Source organism: Mesoplodon bidens, assembly GCF_964165515.1.
Source record: "Mesoplodon bidens genome assembly, chromosome: 11".
In the NCBI taxonomy this organism is placed as follows: Eukaryota; Metazoa; Chordata; class Mammalia; order Artiodactyla; family Ziphiidae; genus Mesoplodon; species Mesoplodon bidens.
Window position 1 is genome coordinate 5,629,688 of NC_138167.1, and position 19,469 is coordinate 5,649,156.

The following is a 19,469-nucleotide window of genomic DNA, read 5'->3' on the forward strand; positions in this document are numbered from 1 at the left end:
AAGTTCCTCAGCCTTCCCGCCTCTCAGCCTTTGAAAGCAGGGGAGCGGGGCCGGGGAGGAGGAGGAAGGGGGACACTGCAGCCGCGAGCCGTCCCTGGCTCCGGGTCCAATACCCTATCTAACCAGCTCCCCAAATTCTCCCGTTACATCCGTGCAGCATCCCTCAGTTCTCACCAGGGCCCACGGCCCCGAGTCCACAGAATCCCGCAGTAACCCCCCCGCCCCCAATCCCCGCCAAGCCCCATCACCGGTCCCCTCCTCCTTTGGGCCAGTCTCGGTCCCCTCCCCCTCTCCGTCCTCAGCCCACACGCGCGGTGCGTGCACATTTGAAGAACCAGGCTGGTCCAAAAAAAGGGGAAGGCCGACTACTCGCGACTTTACGGGCGCACGTAGCTCAGGCCTCCGCACCCGGGGGCTGGGACTGGGCGAGGCGGGCCCGCGTCACCACGCCCCCGCCCCTCCCCTGCCCTATAAATTGCGGCTGCAGCCTTCCCCAGCGCTCTCTGCTCCTCCCCGTTCGACAGATAGCCGTGTCTTGTGTGCAGTGCCAGGTAAAGCCTGGCGGAGAGGATCCACAAAGGGCTTGGGGACGGCCCCGAAAGGGACAAGGGGCGTGCGCGGGCCCGGGGTGCGGCTGAGGAGGCCGGGGTCCGGGTCGTACCCGGCGGGGCCCCCGCATTGCAGGGGCGGGAGGGGAGGACGTGCGGAAGCGCAGGTCCGGGATGGAGGCCTGGGGGAGGGGCGGGGAGGGCAGCACCGGACTTCAGCCGCTTCGCCCCGCGTTCTAATGCTCACCTTCTTCTGCCTGCAGCTGCGTCCCGGAGACAAGATGGTGAAGGTCGGAGTGAACGGGTGAGTTGCGGGGTGGGGCGGGGTGGGGCAGTAAGTCCTGCGGTCCCCACCGAATTGCGTCTGTGGGTCTTGCCCTACCGGGTCTCTGCCAGCGCGTGGGGGACCTGGATGGGGGTGGTGTACCCCCCCCCCCAAGGAGAGCTCAAGGTCGGTGCTCAGACCTGGAGGAGGCCCTCGCAAGGCCTCGTGTCCCCCATCCCCGGCTGTTGCGCCTCCTGTTAACTCCGCCTCTGCGGAGCCTTCCACTCCGCCTGCGGCAGATACACAGGAGTCTCTGATTCTTGATCTGGACCCATTCTCTAATCTTCCAGCTGAGGCCCTTTCTTTCATTTCGCGCCCTTCGCGGTCACGTGCTGGGGAGGAGCCGGTCCCCCACCTGCAGCCCGTGCCCCCGGCCGGGCGCAGCCCCGGGATGCAGAAGGCACAGCTGCGCGCAGATCCAGCTGGGGGCGGGGGGGGGGTGGTCATCTGCGGTAACCAGCCGCCATGTTGCAGCTAGGAAGGAAATGAATGAACCGCCGTTAGGAAACCTTCCTTAGCCCTTCAGCCTTCCTCCTTCCTGGCCTAAGACTAATCCTCCTACCCTTGTCTCGTGGGGTGGAGTCGCCTTTATCTCTTAAGCCAGGTGAGGCCAGGCTTTCCCGTTCTTGTTCAGCTAGACCTCAATTCTGACCATACTAACCCTAGACCATCCATTAAACCGCTAGCCACATTTCCCCCCAGGGATGATAGGATGCTCTTCCTACATGGTTCTCTGATGAATCAAAAACGTGGGTTTATGGGGGTGGTCTTGTGTTGTTTTGGGGTTTTTTTTCCTTTCTTTTTTCCGGAGAGGTGTGGTAGCCGTGGCTTGGTGCCATGCTGGGGGAGCTGAGTCATGGGTACTTAGAAATTTTCCACCACAAAATGGCTCCCGGAGCTGCAGCCCCTGTCTTCACAGCGGCTCTCCTCGAAGCTCATTTCTTACCTCCATGCCTAGAGCTGACCCAACCCTAAGGGCCAGGCTGTAAAGGTCACCAGGAGGGATTAGGTGTCTGAGAGCCTCAGGCATCCTGCCCTTCTCCCCATCCCGTCTTCCAGAAACCAGATCCCCACTCCACCCTCAGCTGGGGTTAAATATAGCTGCCTGACCTTTCTGCAGCTGGGGGCCTGGGCTTCTGCTCTTTTCCACCTCCTCCCCGTGCCCTCCCCACACCCAAACGTCTGTTGCTCCCACTCCTGATTTTTGGAAAAGAGCTAGGAAGGACAGGTACTAAGCAAATCAGAGTGCTGGGATGAGGGGTTGAGAAACCATTCCTTTTCCCTATCTTCCCCTTTTGTAGGAGGGACTGGGGGAAGGGGTGGGTTTCCCCTGGCCAGTTCACTTCTGACCTTTGCTCTTGCCCTTTGAGCTTGGTGATGCTGAGTGTACAAGTCTTTGCTCTCTAGAGGGTGTAGCCCGAAGCTGGGCCAGACAGGAACAAGCATTTACAGTTAGTGGGTGTGATGAGTGCCATGTGCCTGCCACGTGCCCAGACTGTAGGGGGCAACAGCAGCAGCACCCCACCCTGTCACTCCTCAACAGATGTCAGATGGGTGGGCAAGTCTTTGAGCCTAATCCCCTCTTGGGCAGGATGTGAGCCTTCACTTTGTGGCCGCGCTGGGAAGCCAGGCTGGCCTGGCAGAGTTGCTTAGGAAGGTGAAGTGAGCTCTCCTGGGACTTTTTCTGAGGCTAGCAAAGTGGCCTCCTCTTCCCTCTGAAAGAGGGTGAGTGGGCCTGGGGCTGCTTACACACCCAGGAGGACTCCTCCCTTCTCACACCTTCTCACCTGTTGTCCCCCTCAGATTTGGCCGTATTGGGCGCCTGGTCACCAGGGCTGCTTTTAACTCTGGCAAAGTGGACATTGTCGCCATCAATGACCCCTTCATTGACCTTCACTACATGGTGAGTGCCGCCCGTGCTGGTGGCGGGGAGCAGAACCTGGCTGAGGCGCAGCCCCGTGATGCCCTCCCTCGTCCCCTCAGGTCTACATGTTCCAGTATGACTCCACCCACGGCAAGTTCCATGGCACAGTCAAGGCTGAGCACGGCAAGCTTGTCATCAATGGAAAGGCCATCACCATCTTCCAGGAGTAAGTGTGGGAGACGGAACAGGAAGAAATTTGCCTTGGAGGAGGTCCTGGGATGGGGCGACCTCCTTGGGTCCGTGGCAGCCCACGTCCCTGAGTCCTGTCCTGGCTTCCCTTGTAGGCGAGACCCCGCCAACATCAAATGGGGTGATGCTGGTGCTGAGTATGTGGTGGAGTCCACTGGCGTCTTCACCACCATGGAGAAGGCCGGGGTGAGCAGCGGGGGAGAGGAGGGGAACGGACCCCGGGCTCTGGTGTGACAGGAAGGCTGGGTGGGGCGGACCGAGGCCGGGAAGGCGGAGCCCGGGTTTGTAAGCCCTCCTCTGCTGCAGGCCCACTTGAAGGGTGGAGCCAAGAGGGTCATCATCTCTGCCCCTTCTGCCGACGCCCCCATGTTTGTCATGGGCGTGAACCACGAGAAGTATGACAACCACCTCAAGATCGTCAGGTGAGCGCGGCAGAGGGCGTGGAGCGGCGGGCAGATAGCGCTGCGTGGCACACGGTGGGCGCACCCCTGACCTGCCTCCCTCTTTCCAGCAATGCCTCCTGCACCACCAACTGCTTGGCCCCCCTGGCCAAGGTCATCCATGACCACTTCGGCATCGTGGAGGGACTCATGGTATGAGTGATGCGGGGCTCGCCAGAGCACATTCAGTCCACACCCAGGGTGGGACCCTTCTCCCTCCCAGAGCATGGCCCTGGGCTGTGGGGCTGAGGGGCATCCGGGCTTCCAAGGGATCTGCTCAGGTCACTTAGTTCTTCCCCCGGGAGGGGGGAGGGGGTGGCGTGGTGAGCACTAGGCAGGGCCTTCACGCCCCCTCCTGTTTCCAGACGACGGTCCATGCCATCACTGCCACCCAGAAGACCGTGGATGGCCCCTCCGGGAAGCTGTGGCGTGATGGCCGAGGGGCTGCCCAGAACATCATCCCTGCTTCTACTGGCGCTGCCAAGGCTGTGGGCAAGGTCATCCCTGAGCTGAACGGGTGAGACTCGTTGCTGCTTTTCTGCCCTGGGGACCCAGGGATCCGGGACGCCTGGTGCTGACTGCTTCCTTGTGTCTACAGAAAGCTCACTGGCATGGCTTTCCGCGTCCCCACCCCCAACGTGTCTGTCGTGGATCTGACCTGCCGCCTGGAGAAACCTGTAAGTTGCCGGCTGGAGCAGCTTTGGTGGGCTGGGGCTTGCAAGACTGGAGCTTGAATAACCGCCTATCTTTACCTCTTCAGGCCAAATACGAGGACATCAAGAAGGTGATGAAGCAAGCGTCGGACGGCCCCCTCAAGGGCATCCTGGGCTACACTGAGGACCAGGTACTGATGGGTCAGGGAACTTGGTGACCACGTGGCCGCCGTGAGCAAGACTGGGTTCTGTGCTTGGCTCTCTCCCTCCCTAGGTTGTCTCCTGTGACTTCAACAGTGACACCCACTCTTCTACCTTCGATGCTGGGGCTGGCATCGCCCTCAACGACCACTTTGTCAAGCTCATTTCCTGGTGTGTGGCTGGGGTGTGGGAGTGGTGCGTCAGGGTGGGACTGGGCCTGCTGCCCCCTGGTGGCCGGCTGGGGAAAACAACCCTTAACTCCCTCTCCTTCCAGGTACGACAACGAATTTGGCTACAGCAATAGGGTGGTGGACCTCATGGTCCACATGGCCTCCAAGGAGTAAGAGTCCCTGGACCACCAGCCCCAGCAGGAGCACGAGAGGAAGAGAGAGGTCCTCCGCTGCTGGGGAGTCCTTGCCCCACCTCCGTCCTCCAACACACTTGAGAATCTCCTGACCTCCACGCGGTTTCCATCTCAGACCCCCTGAGGAAGGGGAGGAGGAGGGGCTTAGGGAGCCCTACCGTGTCATGTACCATCAATAAAGTACACTGTCCCCAGGCTACTGGTTTGTCTTGCTCCAGGGTCTAGGATAAAGGGGAGGGGAGCTGGCTGGGGCCAAGGAGAACTAACTACATCTTGCTGAGAGCACCCAACCAGGCAGGAGCCCCGCCCTGGTCTAGGAGCGGACACTGCTCCCCTGAAGGGCCACCTGTCCTCAGGTCACCTTGGTTCCTCTCTGAGGCCTTTGGGTGCCACGGGGACTCGCTGTGATCCAGATGGCTGTGGCCGAGCCCAGGAATGACCTGGCTCCACGTATCCAGATGCCATTCTGTCTGCAGCTCCCCGGAGGGTGACACTGGCACAGGAAGTCAGGGCAGGGCCCACCTGGCCTCTGGCCAGTTAGCTGACCTCTGCAGCAGCATGGAGCACGGCCAGCCTGCCAGGTGCAGACCCCAGCTCTGCCCAGCAGCTGCAAGTCTCAGTGCCCCAGTGACCACCGGCAGTGCAGCTGGGTGAGTGCCCTAGTGTCGCCAGAGGGGTTACAGTAGGCTGGTCCATGGGAAGGGTGGGGATGGCTTTGCTCCCACGTCATCTGGCACCCGTGGACGCACGTGGGTTTAGCGGTAGAAGCACAGAGCTGGTGCCAGCAACCAGGGCTGAGGCCCTGGCTGTGCCACTCGAGGCACCATTACTTTGGGCAGGTTACGACCTCTGCACCAGCCTTGCACCTGCGTGTTTTTAAAGTGATAACTAGCGCACTCCGTGCAGAGGACTGTATAACCACCACCAGAAAGTGCTGGAAACAGTGACACAGACGTGTTCAATAAATAGTCGCCAGTTTCATGATTATTAGATTCCACACAAACATCAGCTCAGCTCAGCCCAGCCCACCTCAGGCAGTGACGCTGAGGGACCCTCGGTCTCTGTAGCCCCAGTTTGCCAAGCTTTTCCGAGTCCAGGACATCTTCTCACTCAGCCAGTTGGTCTCAGCTTGTGACAGACACGGAGGAGGCACACCTGCAGCTGATGCTTGAAGAAACTGAGACCCTGAGCGCACATGCGTCCACATACACGCTCGTGTGCACACAACACGTGCCCCCCCCACACACGCACACACACAGCTTCACCTTTCTGTCACCGGGCGGTGACTGGGAAACAAGCAGGGGCTTCTGTCTCCCTCCACGATACTGACACTGCACCCAGTCAGACCCAGAAGCCGCCGGGACCGGACGACCAAGGCCCCTGTAATGCGTGGCACTTCCACCAGGGAAGGCTCACAGCCACATCACTGCTGTCGACCGGCAGCCGGCCGTGAGCACTCGGACAACAGCGAGGACGAGCGCCCTGCCCGGGCCCGCTCCCTCCGCTTGTGCCACAGAGGGAAGCCCTCTCTGGTGCACAAGCCACAGACTGTCCAGCCTAATCCCCTTCATACCAGTGCCCAGGCCAGTTAGCACCAGTACAGACTCAAGACAGCCAGCTGGCTCGAGGCCACAGGGACGGAAGGAAGGACAATCCATCACGTTCCTTACTCAGTGGAGAGGGTGAGGGGCCACGAGCGCTCTGGCAGCATTTTAAAGATGGGAAAGTGGCATCCACCCACGCGTGAAGGCAGGAGAGCCGGCTGTGCAGGGAGCCGCCTGGGAAGGGCAGGCCAAGCCTCACTCCAGACACCCCAGAGCCCTAGAGAGGCCGAGGACCCAGGGAGGAGGCTGGGGAGGAGCGCCCCGTCGCCGCCGCAGGACAAACGGCGTTCCCTTCTGTGAACCACCCAGCCCTCTGCCCCGGGGAGTCCCAGCGGGCCGAGCTGGAGAAGGCCCCTATCTCATGGCGCCGTCAGATGAGACATCGCGATCGGAGTCCTCAGCCTCGCTTGGTGGCGGCGGGGGCGGCAGGTCGCTAAGCGGGGCCGCAGTGAAAGCAGGAGACTTTCTAGAAAAGAGCGTCGGCTGTAACCGCGGGGCGGGGAGGAATCCTGACAAGGCTGGCTCGCCCACCACCCCTGGCCTGATCCCCTGGCAGGCAGGTGAGCAGCGTCTCAGGGCAGAAGGACCACCGGGCAAGGGAGGGGGGGAAGGGGGAAGAAACGGTCCCCACTTTAACTTGGGGACTCGGAGAGGCTGAGTTCAGAAGTATCTGAGGTCACAGTACGAGACACCGCCGGAGCCGGAGGGCACCGGCTCTGTGGCCCCAGCTTCACGTCTATGAAGTGGTCTTGCGATTTTTAAAAACTTACGCAGGGTCAAAGGCACAAATTGTGGCGCTGACTTTAGATAAAAATCTTTCCCTTGCGCTCCTTGTCAGTTTTTAGCTGCCTTTCTAACCAGGGGAGCCGCCAGAGTCAGCGGCGTCAGGAGGTTTCGGCAGTCCAACCACGGATGGACGGATGGACGCCTGTATCGTCCAACTGCCGAGGGGGAGGGAGCTGCCGGGCGGGGGCAAGCAGACCAGGCGACCTCCAACGGGCAGCCCCACGGCAAGACAGGCCTGAGTCGCTGCCGGAGGGTCTCAGGGCTCTCCAGTGAGGGGCGCCGGGTACTGTGCCCTCCCCACTTGTGCCCGGGGGGGCCCTTACCGGTCCCCGGACTGGGTGATGAGCCGGCGGCAGGTCTCCATCTGCACGTCCAGGCCCCGCTTCATGCTGCACATCTCCATGTACTCGTGCAGGTGCCGGTTCATGTCGTTCTTGGCCGTGGCCAGCTCCAGCTGTGGCGGGGGCAGGGCAGGGGTGCCGGGTCAGCAGGGCCCCTGTCCCCTGCCCCCAGGAGGCTAACCTGCCAAGGGCACCCCGGCCGGGGGCACAGGCAGCCGCAGTGGAAGTGAAGGACTCACTCAGGTTTTAAACTAAACCAGCTCAAGGCAGGAGGCGCCTGATACCCCACCATTCCTTCTAGTTTCCCCGGGCGTCTCTCCCACAGAGGCTCTCACTAAGGGATCTGCTCTGGGCCTGCATTCTCGGAACAGACTCCCAACGAGAGCCGTGGGGAAGGGATGCTCCCGAGTGCTCGGGCGGCACGTGGGGATGACCTTGCCCCTTCCCGGGCCCACCCCCGGGGGCCTGCGCCGGTCCTCACTCCCCACACAGCGCTGTCCCCCCAGCCTGTCCCCCTCTGCCAGCTGGGAGCTCCTGGCAGGGCTGGCCACGGGGCCTACTCATCCCTGCGCACACGCCCCGCACCTCGACGGCAGAGTCATTAGTTGACTTCAAGCAGCGTCCACGAGGCTCATGGCCGAGAGGCCGCGGGGCCCTGGTGAAAGGCACTCTGCTCTCCTGCCACCTATTCCCTCTCGTTGCTTTTCTCACTTGTAAGTCCTTTTCAGAGAGAAACGGAGGGACTGCCTGCCCCGCTGAATGTCCGACGGGCTCTGAGATGTAGCCCGACTCAAGACACGTCATGCGTGACAGGATGTGCGGCCCAGAGCCGAGGGCACGCAGTCTCCCGCCCAGACCCCGCCTCTGCGCCCCAGGCTCGGAGGCAGAGCTGACAGCCAGGCGCAGAGGCGGTGAAAGATCTGGGCCACCGACAACGTGCCGCCTCCCTTTGTTCTGGGCCCAAGGAACAGGGGCCACAAGGGGAGGCGGAGGTGACGTGCTTGACTGCCCGAGAGCAGAGAGAAAGGGCGGGAAGCCACCCGTGGACGGTCTGAACTGGGCAGAAAGGATGGGAACTCGGAGGGAAAAGAAAATAGTCACAGAGCCAGACAAAGAGATGGTAGCCTGGGTGCATCAGAAGCCCTAGTGAGCACGGCTCAAACGACAGCCTTGGCTCCAGAGCTGGGATCCCAGCCGGGGCCCCCAGCAGCAAGAGCATGTCCAGGGGCAGGACGCACTGACTGCTCAGTCCAGGAGGGAAATACGGTGCCGCCAGCTCTTGTCCAGACCGGCCGCCACCTACACCGCAATCCCTACACCTCAGGGGAGCCGGTATTAAAGAGGAGGGGTGGGTTCTGGGGCCCATCACTCCGCGGGGCAGGGAACAAGGGAACGAACCAAACATATTCCAGCAGAATACGAGGCTAGGACGGCTGCCAGTCTCTACACAGTCAGAGCAGGGCTGCAGGAAGGAGACGACCCCAAAAGCCACACTGCAAACCCCGTGCACGCTGGCAGCGGGGCAGGGCGGAGGGGTGAGGCTGGGGGCAGATGGAGGGGAAGGGGTGGGGGGAAAGAATTCCCGCCCACCCTCCACCTGCGCCTTGGTCTCACCATCCAATGATGGAAATGGTCCTTGCCTCCATCCCAGGGCCCCTGAGAGATCAAAGGTCACTGAGTTAAAGGGACCTCAGGTGTCCCATTTGGATGTCCAGGAGCAACACTGCAACCAACACCACCGTGTCCGCCCTCCTGACACCTCCCCTCGGGCCATTCTAGCCGTAGGGAGGAGGAGGACAGTGGGCTGGGTGTAAACGGGAGAGCGGAGTGCAGTTCCCCCGACCAGCTCTTCAGCTAGTGGCACACAGCTGGCTGTGGCTTTCTTTTCTTTTTTTTGGCCACATGGCATACCGGACCGGGACCGGGGGGATCGAACTGGGGCGCGAACCCGCGCCCCCTGCAGTGGAAGTGTGGAGTCTTAACCGTGTGACTGCCAGGGAAGTCCCCAGCAGTGCCTTTAAAAGTGAGCATCTGTCTGCCTGGGCAAAAAAAAAAAAAAAAAATGAAAGCAGGTTTTGCTTAAAGGAGCAGGGCCAGCTAATGTGCGTTCGGGGAGTGAGGATGTAGGAAAATAATTCCTCAACTTCCACTGCCGCTGTGAGGGCAGTGGGCTTGGAGAAAGTCTGAGAGGTCCAGAAGGCCCCCAGCCTCATCCCCAAGTCAGAGCGCATGGAAAGGAGCCTCTCACGCTTGCTCAGGCAGGAGGGCTCACGAGAATCACACGCAAGCCTCGTCCCACAGGCCCTCCTCCCAGGTGCCACGAATCCTTCCCGCCGCCCCTAGAGGCCTAGAGTTTAAGTTGAAGCACCAGTTCCACTCGCATCTCTAGAAGGTTCCTCAAGGCTAGGGAATAAGAATGGAGATTTCCCCATTGGCTCAAAGTTCAAGTCCATCCGAGGGGACTTCACTACAGCACTAACAATAATAACAGCAATGATAACAAAGCAACGACTACATGCTGTGCTGACTACGGGACAGACGCTGCCCCTCGCTCGGCCTGGGCCTTATTTCACTTGACCTTCAAACAACCCTGAGGGAGGTCTTAGTAAGAACCCCACTTTACAGATACAGAAGCAGGCTCAGAGAGAAGAGGCCTGTTGAAAGTTGGAGTGGAAGTAAGTGAGAGAGCTGTCGGCCTCCCTCCCCAGCCCGAGGTGCTACAGCGGGGAGGTCACTCCGCCCCCGCCAGGAAGAAATGGGGAGGCCCTGGTGTCTGGGGTCCCGCAGGGGTGAGGCCACTGCACCTGCGACCCACCGGGAACCTGGGCCCCTCAGCTTCAGCGCACGGCCTTACCTCTATCTGGTCAATGGTTTCCTGATACTCTTTCTCCCGGGTTTTGAACAGGGACTCAGTATCTTTAATCACCTTCTCCAAACTGTCTTCCGGCTGCTGGAGAGGAAAGGGAAGCAGGGGGAGGCCAGATGGGAGGGGTGGGACGGGGCACCACAGGGCAAGGCGAGGAGGGAGAGAGTGAGTCAGGTTAAAGGAAGCCGGAGAGAGAGGGGACGAGGACAAAGGACCAGGGAGAAGCAGGTGACGGATGGTGGCCACAAAGGCAAGACAGAGCACGGAGTGGACGGTGGGCGGGGAGGAGCCGGGCCTGGCGCCCAGCGAGGAGGAGCCGGGACCCTGCGGCCGGGAGGGCGGTTACCTCTCCCGGGGCCTCTGCAGCAGCCAGCGCATAGCCCGAGAAATCCTCCCAGAGCAGCAGGGTCTCCTCGGTCTCCTCCCAAGTCAGGCTGTCACAGTCGTCCTCAAAATCATACTCCCTCCTAGAGACAGGGAGCCCCGGCGTCAAGGCGGGCGGCAGGGAGGGGCTGCTGGGCGGGGCTCCGGCCTCGGGGGAGGGGCGGCGAGGGCCTGCGGGACTCACAGCTGGTTCAGCATGCGCTGCATCTCCTCGTTGATGCTGAGGGCCGTGCTCTCCTCCTCATCCCCGTCGGGGTGGCAGGGCCCGTCACTCTCCGACAGGGAGGTGTCCTCCTCGACGGCAGCCTTGCGCTCCCGCTTCCGCCCCCCCATGGACGGGACCTTAATGGGAGACAAGTGCAGAGACTACAGAGACGAGGCCGGGTGCGTGAGGAGAAGGGCGTGGGCGCCGGCAGGGGAGGGAAGCATGGACCAGCGGGCAGGGCGGGCAGACAGAGAGAAGACACAGTTACAAGACGGAACAGAAACACCAGCGTCACCGAGACAGGCAGACAGACACAGATGGGGACGGGGCTGCAGACTAGGAGGAAGACAGACAAGAAACAGAGAAAACAGAGCAGTAAGATAAGGGGGAAATGGCTGGCCTCGACCACAGTAAGATGTGCATAATGGCCCAGAGGATTTCTTTTCTAAAAAAAGTCTTCTAGTGAAATGACTGAACTGAGAGGGAACTTTCAGGCTGCAAGGAGGAGGGAGACACAGAGTTGACAAAGCAGAACCTGAGTCACACATCCAGATCTGGAAGCCAGAGGGCAAAGGGAGAGAGAGAAATGGAGGCAGAAGAATGAGAGAGGGAGGGAGAGAGAAGAAGGGGAGGGAGAGAGAGAACAGGTAGGGAGGGAGAGAGAAGTCGGGGGGAGAGAAGGGGGAAGAGGGAGAGAAGGGGGAGAGGGAGGGGGAAGGGGAGAGGGAAGGGGGGAGAGGGAGAGAGAAGGGGGGAGAGGGAAAGAGAAGGGGGAGAGGGAGAGAGAAGAAGGGGACGGAGAGAGAGAACAGGTGGGGGGGAGAGAGAAGTGGGGGGAGAGAGAAGGGGGAAGAGGGAGAGAAGGGGGGAGAGGGAGGGGGAAGGGGAGAGGGGAGGGGGAGAGGGAGAGGGATAAAAGGGGGAGAGGGGGAGAGGGAGAGAGAAGGGGGAGAGGGATAGAAGTGGGGAAGAGGGAGAGAGAAGGGGGGAGAGGGAGAGAAGGGGGGAGAGGGGGAGAAGGGGGAGAGGGAGAGAGAAGGGGGGAGAGGGAGAGAGAAGGGGGGAGAGGGAGAGAAGGGGGGAGAGGGAGAGAAGGGGGAGAGGGAGAGAGAAGGGGGAGAGGGAGAGACAGGGGGAGAGGGAGAGAGAAGGGGGAGAGGGAGAGAGAAGGGGGAGAGGGAGAGACAGGGGGAGAGGGAGAGAGAAGGGGGAGAGGGAGAGAGAAGGGGGAGAGGGAGAGAGAAGGGGGAGAGGGAGAGGGACGGGGGGAGAGGGAGAGAGAAGGGGGAGAGGGAGAGAAGGGGGGAGAGGGAGAGAGAAGGGGGGAGAGGGAGAGAGAAGGGGGGAGAGGGAGAGAAGGGGGGAGAGGGAGAGAAGGGGGAGAGGGAGAGAAGGGGGAAGAGGGAGAGAAGGGGGGAGAGGGAGAGAGAAGGGGGGAGAGGGAGAGAGAAGGGGGAGAGGGAGAGAAGGGGGGAGAGGGAGAGAGAAGGGGGGAGAGGGAGAGAAGGGGGGAGAGGGAGAGAGAAGGGGGAGAGGGAGAGAGAAGGGGGAGAGGGAGAGACAGGGGGAGAGGGAGAGAGAAGGGGGAGAGGGAGAGAGAAGGGGGAGAGGGAGAGAGAAGGGGGAGAGGGAGAGGGACGGGGGGAGAGGGAGAGAGAAGGGGGAGAGGGAGAGAAGGGGGGAGAGGGAGAGAGAAGGGGGGAGAGGGAGAGAGAAGGGGGGAGAGGGAGAGAAGGGGGGAGAGGGAGAGAAGGGGGAGAGGGAGAGAAGGGGGAAGAGGGAGAGAAGGGGGGAGAGGGAGAGAGAAGGGGGGAGAGGGAGAGAGAAGGGGGAGAGGGAGAGAAGGGGGGAGAGGGAGAGAGAAGGGGGGAGAGGGAGAGAAGGGGGGAGAGGGAGAGAAGGGGGGAGAGGGAGAGAAGGGGGAGAGGGAGAGACAGGGGGAGAGGGAGAGAGAAGGGGGAGAGGGAGAGAGAAGGGGGAGAGGGAGAGACAGGGGGAGAGGGAGAGAGAAGGGGGAGAGGGAGAGAGAAGGGGGAGAGGGAGAGACAGGGGGAGAGGGAGAGAGAAGGGGGAGAGGGAGAGAGAAGGGGGAGAGGGAGAGAGAAGGGGGAGAGGGAGAGAGAAGGGGGAGAGGGAGAGGGATGGGGAAGAGGGAGAGGGAAGGGGGGAGAGGGAAGGGGGAGGGGGAGAGGGAAAGGGATAGGGAGAGAGAGAAGGGGGAGAGGGAGAGAAGGGGAAGAGGGAGAGAGAAGGGGGGAGAGGGAGAGAGAAAGGGGAGAGGGAGAGAAGGGGGAGAGGGAGAGAGGGGTGGGGAGAGGGAGAGAGAAGGGGGGAGAGGGAAGGGGGAGGGGGAGAGGGAAAGGGAGAGGGAGAGAGAGAAGGGGGGAGAGGGATAGAAGGGGGAGAGGGATAGAAGGGGGGAGAGGGAGAGAGGGGTGGGGAGAGAAAGAAGGGAGAAGGGCAGGAGGATCGAGGGGAGGGGTCTGCGCTGCGAGCCCCGCGGGTCAGGTGGCCTGGGGAGCTGAGAAATGGGCCGGGGACGCAAGAAGCTCGCGTGAGAGCAGAACTAACCAGCTTCTTCTGTGGAGGAAGCAAGAGAAGATGAAAGGCAGAGAGGCGAGGAGGCGGAGGGAGAGAGAGGGGAGGGGAGAGATGGCGTTAGAGCCCGCTCCAGACTCCTCTCCAGAGGCTGTCCCTCGCCCCCCAGCCTCGTCCCGCCAGGGCCCAGCTCCCGCGGAGGACCGGGCTCTCGCGGCCCCGCGCCCCCCTACAGAGCTCGGGTGCGGACACCAGGCCGTGGGACGGGGCGGGGGCCGGACCCAGGCGCCCCTCGCCCTCACCTGGAACATCTTGATCACGTCCTCGCAGTTGCGCTGCTGGGCCAAGTCGCAGAGCTTGGCGGTGATGTCGATGCGGCGGCAGATGTCCATGTCCACCTTCATGGCCTTCTCCTGGATCTTCGTGTCCAGGTCGGACAGGTTCTGTGCGGGGAGCACGGGGGCGGTGAGGGGGTCCTCAGGGCCCGGCAACGTCCCCTCATCCTCCCAGACGCACGGCCCCTCCCAGCAGAAGACACCCCTTTTCCTGGGTGCCCCTCCAGCACTCTGCCCAGGACAGCTGGCTCCCTGGCCAGACGGGGCCCCCGAAGGGCACGGCCCAGTGGCTGGGACATGCAGGGGGCTCCCTCCTGGAACTCAGGCTCCAAGAGAGACTGACTGTGACCACCAGGGGCTGTGAGAGTGGAGAAAGGATCGCAACGGTGACCTCAGCTGACACTGAACTAGCGCCGCAGCCTTCGAACCAGCCTGCGAAGTACGTGCTTGACTATCCCATTCCACAGACCCAGATATGAAGGCAGAGAGGGTCAGCACTTCACCCAGGGCCACACTGTGAGCAAACCACCCTGAGTGACGATGGAGGCCACGGGGACTTTTGCTCTGTCTCCTTCTCCGGGGTTAGGGGGTGGGCAAGGGGGAAGAGCAAGGGAAGCACATACACTGGGGGGAGGGTCAGTGAATTGGGTGCAACTAAAAAGGCCGGCGGCTCCCTAGCCTCAGGCAGCCTCGCCCCGGCGGGTAGGGACGAGGGGTGACGTGGCCGCACTCACGTTGCTCATGAGCCCCTTGAAGACCACCAGCTCGGCCTTCAGCTGCTCCACCTTCAGGGCCAGCTCCTCCTGGCAGGCGTCGGCCTCCTGGGCCTCCTACGGTCGGGGAGAAACCCGCGTGAGCCGCGCTGCCTGCGGGCGGCGGGGCGGGGAAGGCGGGACGAGGCGGGGCGGGGCGGCCCTCACCTCCTGGAGCTCGTGCACGCGCTCCTGCAGCTGCAGTCTCACCGCGTACTCCTCTTCCCACCTGCAGACAGCGAAGGGCCAGCGCCTGGGTGCGGGGTCCTCCCGCCTCCGCTCTCCGCCCCCCGCCCGTCTGGCTCAGGCCCCAGCCCTGGGTCTGCTTCCCCAGACGGGAGGAGCCGGGCACAGACGTGTGGCTCCAGGCTCCCCGCCAGCTCCCAGCTCACCAGCTGCCTTCCCGGAACCTCAGGCCTCGCACCATTTAAGAGCAACTGCGGCTGCTCCGCTCCCTCGCAGGGCCCAGCCCGACCAGCTGTCCGGCCGGCCTCGTCCCCCTCCTGCCCACACCAGCCGGCCCGGTCTCCCACCTCCAGTCCTCAGATCCGGGCTCCCGCCTGCTGCCTGCACCAGAGCAGAGCTCGTCTAGCCCGCTGCCCCTGCCTCCTGAGGTACCATTAATCCTGTAAAAGCAGCTGCAGGACACACATGGCGTCAGCAAAGTTGGTCAAGAGCCTGGTAGGAAACGCTTGAAGTCCATCCCCACAAGCTCCAGAAACTGCCCACCCAGAGGCCCCGGGTGAGCCGCAGAGAGGGGCCAGGGTGCAGGCAGGAGCCCGGGATCACTAAGCACCCACACCCAGAGGGAGAGGGAAACGAGCGTGGAAAAGTGCCTCGTTGCTGTGGTGGATGAGAACTAGAGGCAGGGCCTCCTGGGCCCCGGAATGCAGAGCCTGAGGCCACGAGCAGGCTAGAAGAGACTCCTGGCCAAGGCTGGGAGCTGGCCAGCGCGTCCCCCTCCTCCTCACAGAGGCAGGAAGGCAGTGGTGGGGGCAACACCCCTGCTTAGGATGGACTTCAGGGCCCCGCAAGGTTGGCTGGAACAGCAGGACTCCTCAGACCCCACGGACATAGCCCAGCACTTCTCCCCCATCCTGGAAAGGCTTCCTCCAGGCTGAGAAAGCAGGGGAACTGCACCAAGAGAGAAACCTCAACGCCAGGTGGTTAGGTGTTGGAAGGTGGTTAGGGGGCAGCACGGAGGACACACTCTGCAGGCCCAGGATCCGGTCTTCCCCTCCCCTCCCCTCCACCTCTGTTCCCAGGTGCCTCTCAGCTCTCTTCCCTGGGCTCCTCCTCCAGGCCCATCTCTCCTAGCTCTTCCGCTCCTCACTCAGATCCGCACTGCAGTATTCCTAATAATAACACCTTGACATCACCGTGGCTGCCCCTCCCGGCGGCTGGGCGGGGAGAAGGCAGCCCAGCTCCCCTCCCGCCTTCCTGGCTCCCCACCCAGCCGGCCCTCACATCCTCCTCCCCTCGCTCAGGCATTCTCATTCAGAGAATGAGAATTGGGGCCAGTGAAGTGCCCCAGCAGTGTCAGGTTATGTATTTTCTTAAACAAGACCTTTATCTTTCTGGGCCTTGGTTTCTTCATCTACAACGTGAGGGCAGGGGATGCGGTACCCTGATGCCCCTGGGGTCCATGCATCCCTGGAGGAAGCAAGCAAGACAGACAAGGGGACAACAACCCTGGAGAAGACACATCAGGAAGGGTAGGACAGTGAACTCAACTGTTTCAGGTAGAAACTTAAGGAAGTTAGGTATGGATTAAGATTAATAAAATCTCACAGGGTAACCAAAAAAAAAAAAAAATCTGAAAATAAACCATCTGGAAGCTCACTAGACTTCCACTTGTACTCCAGCCAGACATTCCCACGAATGGGTTCGTTTTGACCTCCATTTAAATCTGGTCTCCCTCGCAAGGTTCTTTAAACATGGGTAAAATTGGAGCAATTTCCATGTATTCTACATTGAGCAAACATCTTTCTTCCAAATAAACGGCCTCCCTGAGGGAAGTGAGGAAGCAGGGGCCACTCCTATGTCGGAAAAACTGAGAGCAGGAAAAAGAGATGCACCCAAGGTCACACAAGGCAGGGGAGCTGAACCCAGAACCAGGAGGCCTCGGCTCCTTCCCAGTTTAGTGCTCATACTATGCCCACGTCTTCCAGGCTACAGACAGGAGTTAGCTTTGCTATAAAGAGAAGAGAGCCAGGGCAGCGGAGCTGGGGTGGAAGAAGGAGTAGCGGCCGGTATCACGTACCACCCAGGTCTGGCTGTGAGGCCCGCTGCACAGCAGTGCGCTGCAGAGCCGTGAGCTCATCCGTCCCCGAGGAATAACCCTTTGCTGCCCTGGACAGCTGGACCAAGGACAAACACTCTTCCAGTTAGAAACAAAACACCCCAACAATAGCAGTTGTTCCTGTGGTTACGGATGTATTCCAGAACTGTCCACGTTCCACTGCTGACGGCGTTAATTAACTCCTGCAGTGGCTGGGGCAGGATGGCTCTGGGTGGCATCTGAATAACTGAGACTCCCAAAGACACTTCAGTCATGGACTACAACGAAGGAAGGACGCCAGCCAGCATGAGGACAGGACTCCACCTCAGCAAGCCTGCTCATCTGTGATTTGCTAGACTCTGGCGGGTTACAGATCCCTGAAGCTCGCCCCCGACCCCCAACCCGACCCAGCAGTCGTTTGCCTGAACATTCGGCCAATCCCCACCAGACGCCAATCTCTGCTCCACTGGGCTGCAAGGGTAATTCCCAGGCCTGCCCACAAGGGGTCAGACTGGCTCATTAAGAGGTTAAACCTGAAGGCAAGGCCTCTTTCTGACCGGTCATCTCCTTCGTCTTCAACCATGGCATCCCAGGCACAGAGGGTACAAAGGGCTGGCTGTGCTCATGCCCCTGTCCTAACAGCATGGTTATCAACCCTCTAGGGGATCCACCTGGATGCAACCAGCACTCCTGCGTCGCATCCCCTCCCCTGGCGCCTTGTGCTACCCCGCAGGGCTCCCTGCACAAAACCAACTCTTCATCTTCAGAGCGACCCGGCCTGCCCCAGCTGCCTTGTGTCAAAGGTGTGGTGTGTCCATGTGCCCAGCCTTCTCCTACTCGGGTCCTTGCTGCCCTCTTCACACTTCCTCCGCCTTCAGCTCTGCTCTCTCAGATCCCCCAGCTTCCGCTAGCCCTGGGCCAACCACACAGTCCCTTCCCCTCTCCCTAGGGAATTCCCTTTACTCCTTCTTTCCCCCTCCCTCCTCTTCTGACCTACTCCCAGAAGTGCCCTAAGGTCCCCACGGCATTTTGGTTTGGATGGAACCAGAGCAGCCGTGCTGCTCCCTCGGACGCCGTTTTGGGAAACCCTGGGCAGAGGCAGGATCACCTACTGCAAGGTGCAGCCCCGCTCCACCCCCCTTCTCACTTCCCTTCGACTCCCAAATTAAAACTACATCCTTTGCCTCTAACTTGTGTTCAGTATGTGGAGCCTGTATCACAAAGTCGTCGCTCCGAGGGCTGAGGCTAGGGGATTAAGCAGTAGCCCGGATGTGACCTCTCAGATCCATGTCCCTTTTACACGTCGCAAAACCCCCAGTTAACACAGTCCTCCAAACACTGCAGCCTAGATGAAAAACAAGGGTTCCCCGCAGTATTCGGCTCCTAGACGCCTCCTTCCGGTCACGAGCTTTGACTTCTGCATTCTCTAGGGATTCTAGTCTCCGGATATCCAATTCCGTCTGTGGACTTCCAAGCTCCTCCTTACACAGCAGGAGCTTTACTCATACTGACTCCTCCCTGATTCTTGGGCCCCAGCTGTTCTCGGCTCCTGTACGCACACCTAGCCCCGGCCCCAGTGTGGCGTGAGCCGAGCCCCGTCCCCACCTTCCCGATCCCTACCTCCGCTTGTACTCGTCCCGCTCGCGCTTCACTTTAGCCAGCACGTTGTAGAGAGCGCGGATCTCGGGGGTGATGGTGTCGATCTGGACGCCCACCCCGTCGGGGTGCACCCACGACAGGCCAGGCCCTTGCACCAAAGTGGGCTCCAGTCCCGGCCCGAGCCGACGGGCGTGAGAGAAGGACCAGATGGTGCCGGGCATGAAGCGGGCCGACGAGGAGGAGGCGGAGGAGGCGGAGGTGGAGGGAGCCGGGTGGCAGGCCGCGGAGGGCGCGAGGGGGCCTGCCGGCGAGCGCGCGGGCGAGCCCAGCACCCGCGCCGACGGGGTGCAGACGGCAGCCGGCCGGGCGCCCAGGGGCAGCCCCAGGGGTCTGACGGGGCTGACGAAGCCGGTCTGCACGGCCTGGTCTCGGCGAGCCAGGCCCCGCCGGCCCTGCTTACCCTCCTCCAGCGCCTGCTGCAGCTGCTTCTCCAGCAGCCGGTTGCGGCGCTCCAATTCGTGCACCTTGGCCAGGAAGCAGCGGAAGCGGAGGTTCAGGGTCTTGAGCACGTTGATGTTGGAGCCCAGGTCGTTGCGGAGCGCCATGGCGGCGGGGGGCGCCGGGCCCGGCCCGGGCGGCGAGTAGGGAGCCGGGCCGGCCCGGGCGAGCGGCGCCGGGGGCACGTCCCCGCCGCCGGCCAAGTGGTCGCTTCCCACGGGGTCCCCCAGCGGCCCGGCCAGGCCTTGCTGCTCCTGCTGGAGGAGGAAGAGGTTGGGGCCGAATAACGGATTCATGGCTGCGCCTTCTGCTGGGAGATGGAGACCGTGCAGGAGCAGGGCTGGAGGGCGAGGGAGGAGAGCCAATGAGGCGCCGGGGGGACGAGGGGCAGCCAATCAGACGGCTTGGCGGAAGGGGCAGAGGTCAGCGGGGCGGAGGAGGCCAGGGAGGAGGCCAATGAAAGGCCCATTCGGAGGCTGGCACCTGGACCGACCTTTCCGGGTCTGAGGCTGAGCCCTGAGCCGACCGGACCCCGACCCATGCCCAGAATCCAGCCACAGTGGCAGGACATATAACCCAGGTCCTCCAGTACTCCATGGTTCTGGTGGCACGAAATTCACCTTTCCTACACCCCGA

The 19,469-nt window shown here is 61.8% G+C and overlaps 2 protein-coding genes across 7 annotated transcripts; one reads left to right on the plus strand and one right to left on the minus strand.

Moving 5' to 3' along the window:
- The first annotated feature begins 814 nt into the window (after positions 1-814).
- Positions 815-4,839, plus strand: GAPDH (glyceraldehyde-3-phosphate dehydrogenase). The gene is made up of 11 exons (XM_081248823.1): positions 815-852; positions 2,677-2,776; positions 2,857-2,963; positions 3,082-3,172; positions 3,293-3,408; positions 3,498-3,579; positions 3,792-3,943; positions 4,025-4,103; positions 4,187-4,270; positions 4,354-4,451; positions 4,555-4,839. The coding sequence occupies exons 1-11, from the start codon at positions 830-832 to the stop codon at positions 4,622-4,624; spliced, it is 1,002 nt and encodes a 333-aa protein (XP_081104949.1). The 5' UTR covers positions 815-829; the 3' UTR covers positions 4,625-4,839.
- A 762-nt stretch (positions 4,840-5,601) lies between these two features.
- IFFO1 (intermediate filament family orphan 1) lies at positions 5,602-19,159 on the minus strand. Of its 6 annotated transcripts, none has more exons than XM_081249353.1 (11): positions 18,357-19,151; positions 14,989-15,093; positions 14,624-14,684; positions 14,438-14,533; positions 13,671-13,811; positions 10,810-10,967; positions 10,588-10,708; positions 10,230-10,325; positions 8,990-9,031; positions 7,358-7,488; positions 5,602-6,714 (listed from the first exon to the last, which is right to left on the minus strand). In XM_081249353.1, the coding sequence occupies exons 1-11, from the start codon at positions 19,127-19,129 to the stop codon at positions 6,603-6,605; spliced, it is 1,836 nt and encodes a 611-aa protein (XP_081105479.1). In that variant the 5' UTR covers positions 19,130-19,151; the 3' UTR covers positions 5,602-6,602. The 6 variants fall into 6 exon arrangements, 5 of the variants coding, with proteins under 5 accessions (XP_081105479.1, XP_081105481.1, XP_081105480.1 ...); XR_014017081.1 differs by lacking the exon at positions 5,602-6,714 and adding an exon at positions 7,961-8,837 and having other exon boundaries at positions 7,402-7,488; XM_081249355.1 differs by lacking the exon at positions 8,990-9,031 and having other exon boundaries at positions 10,230-10,322.
- Positions 19,160-19,469: the final 310 nt, after the last annotated feature.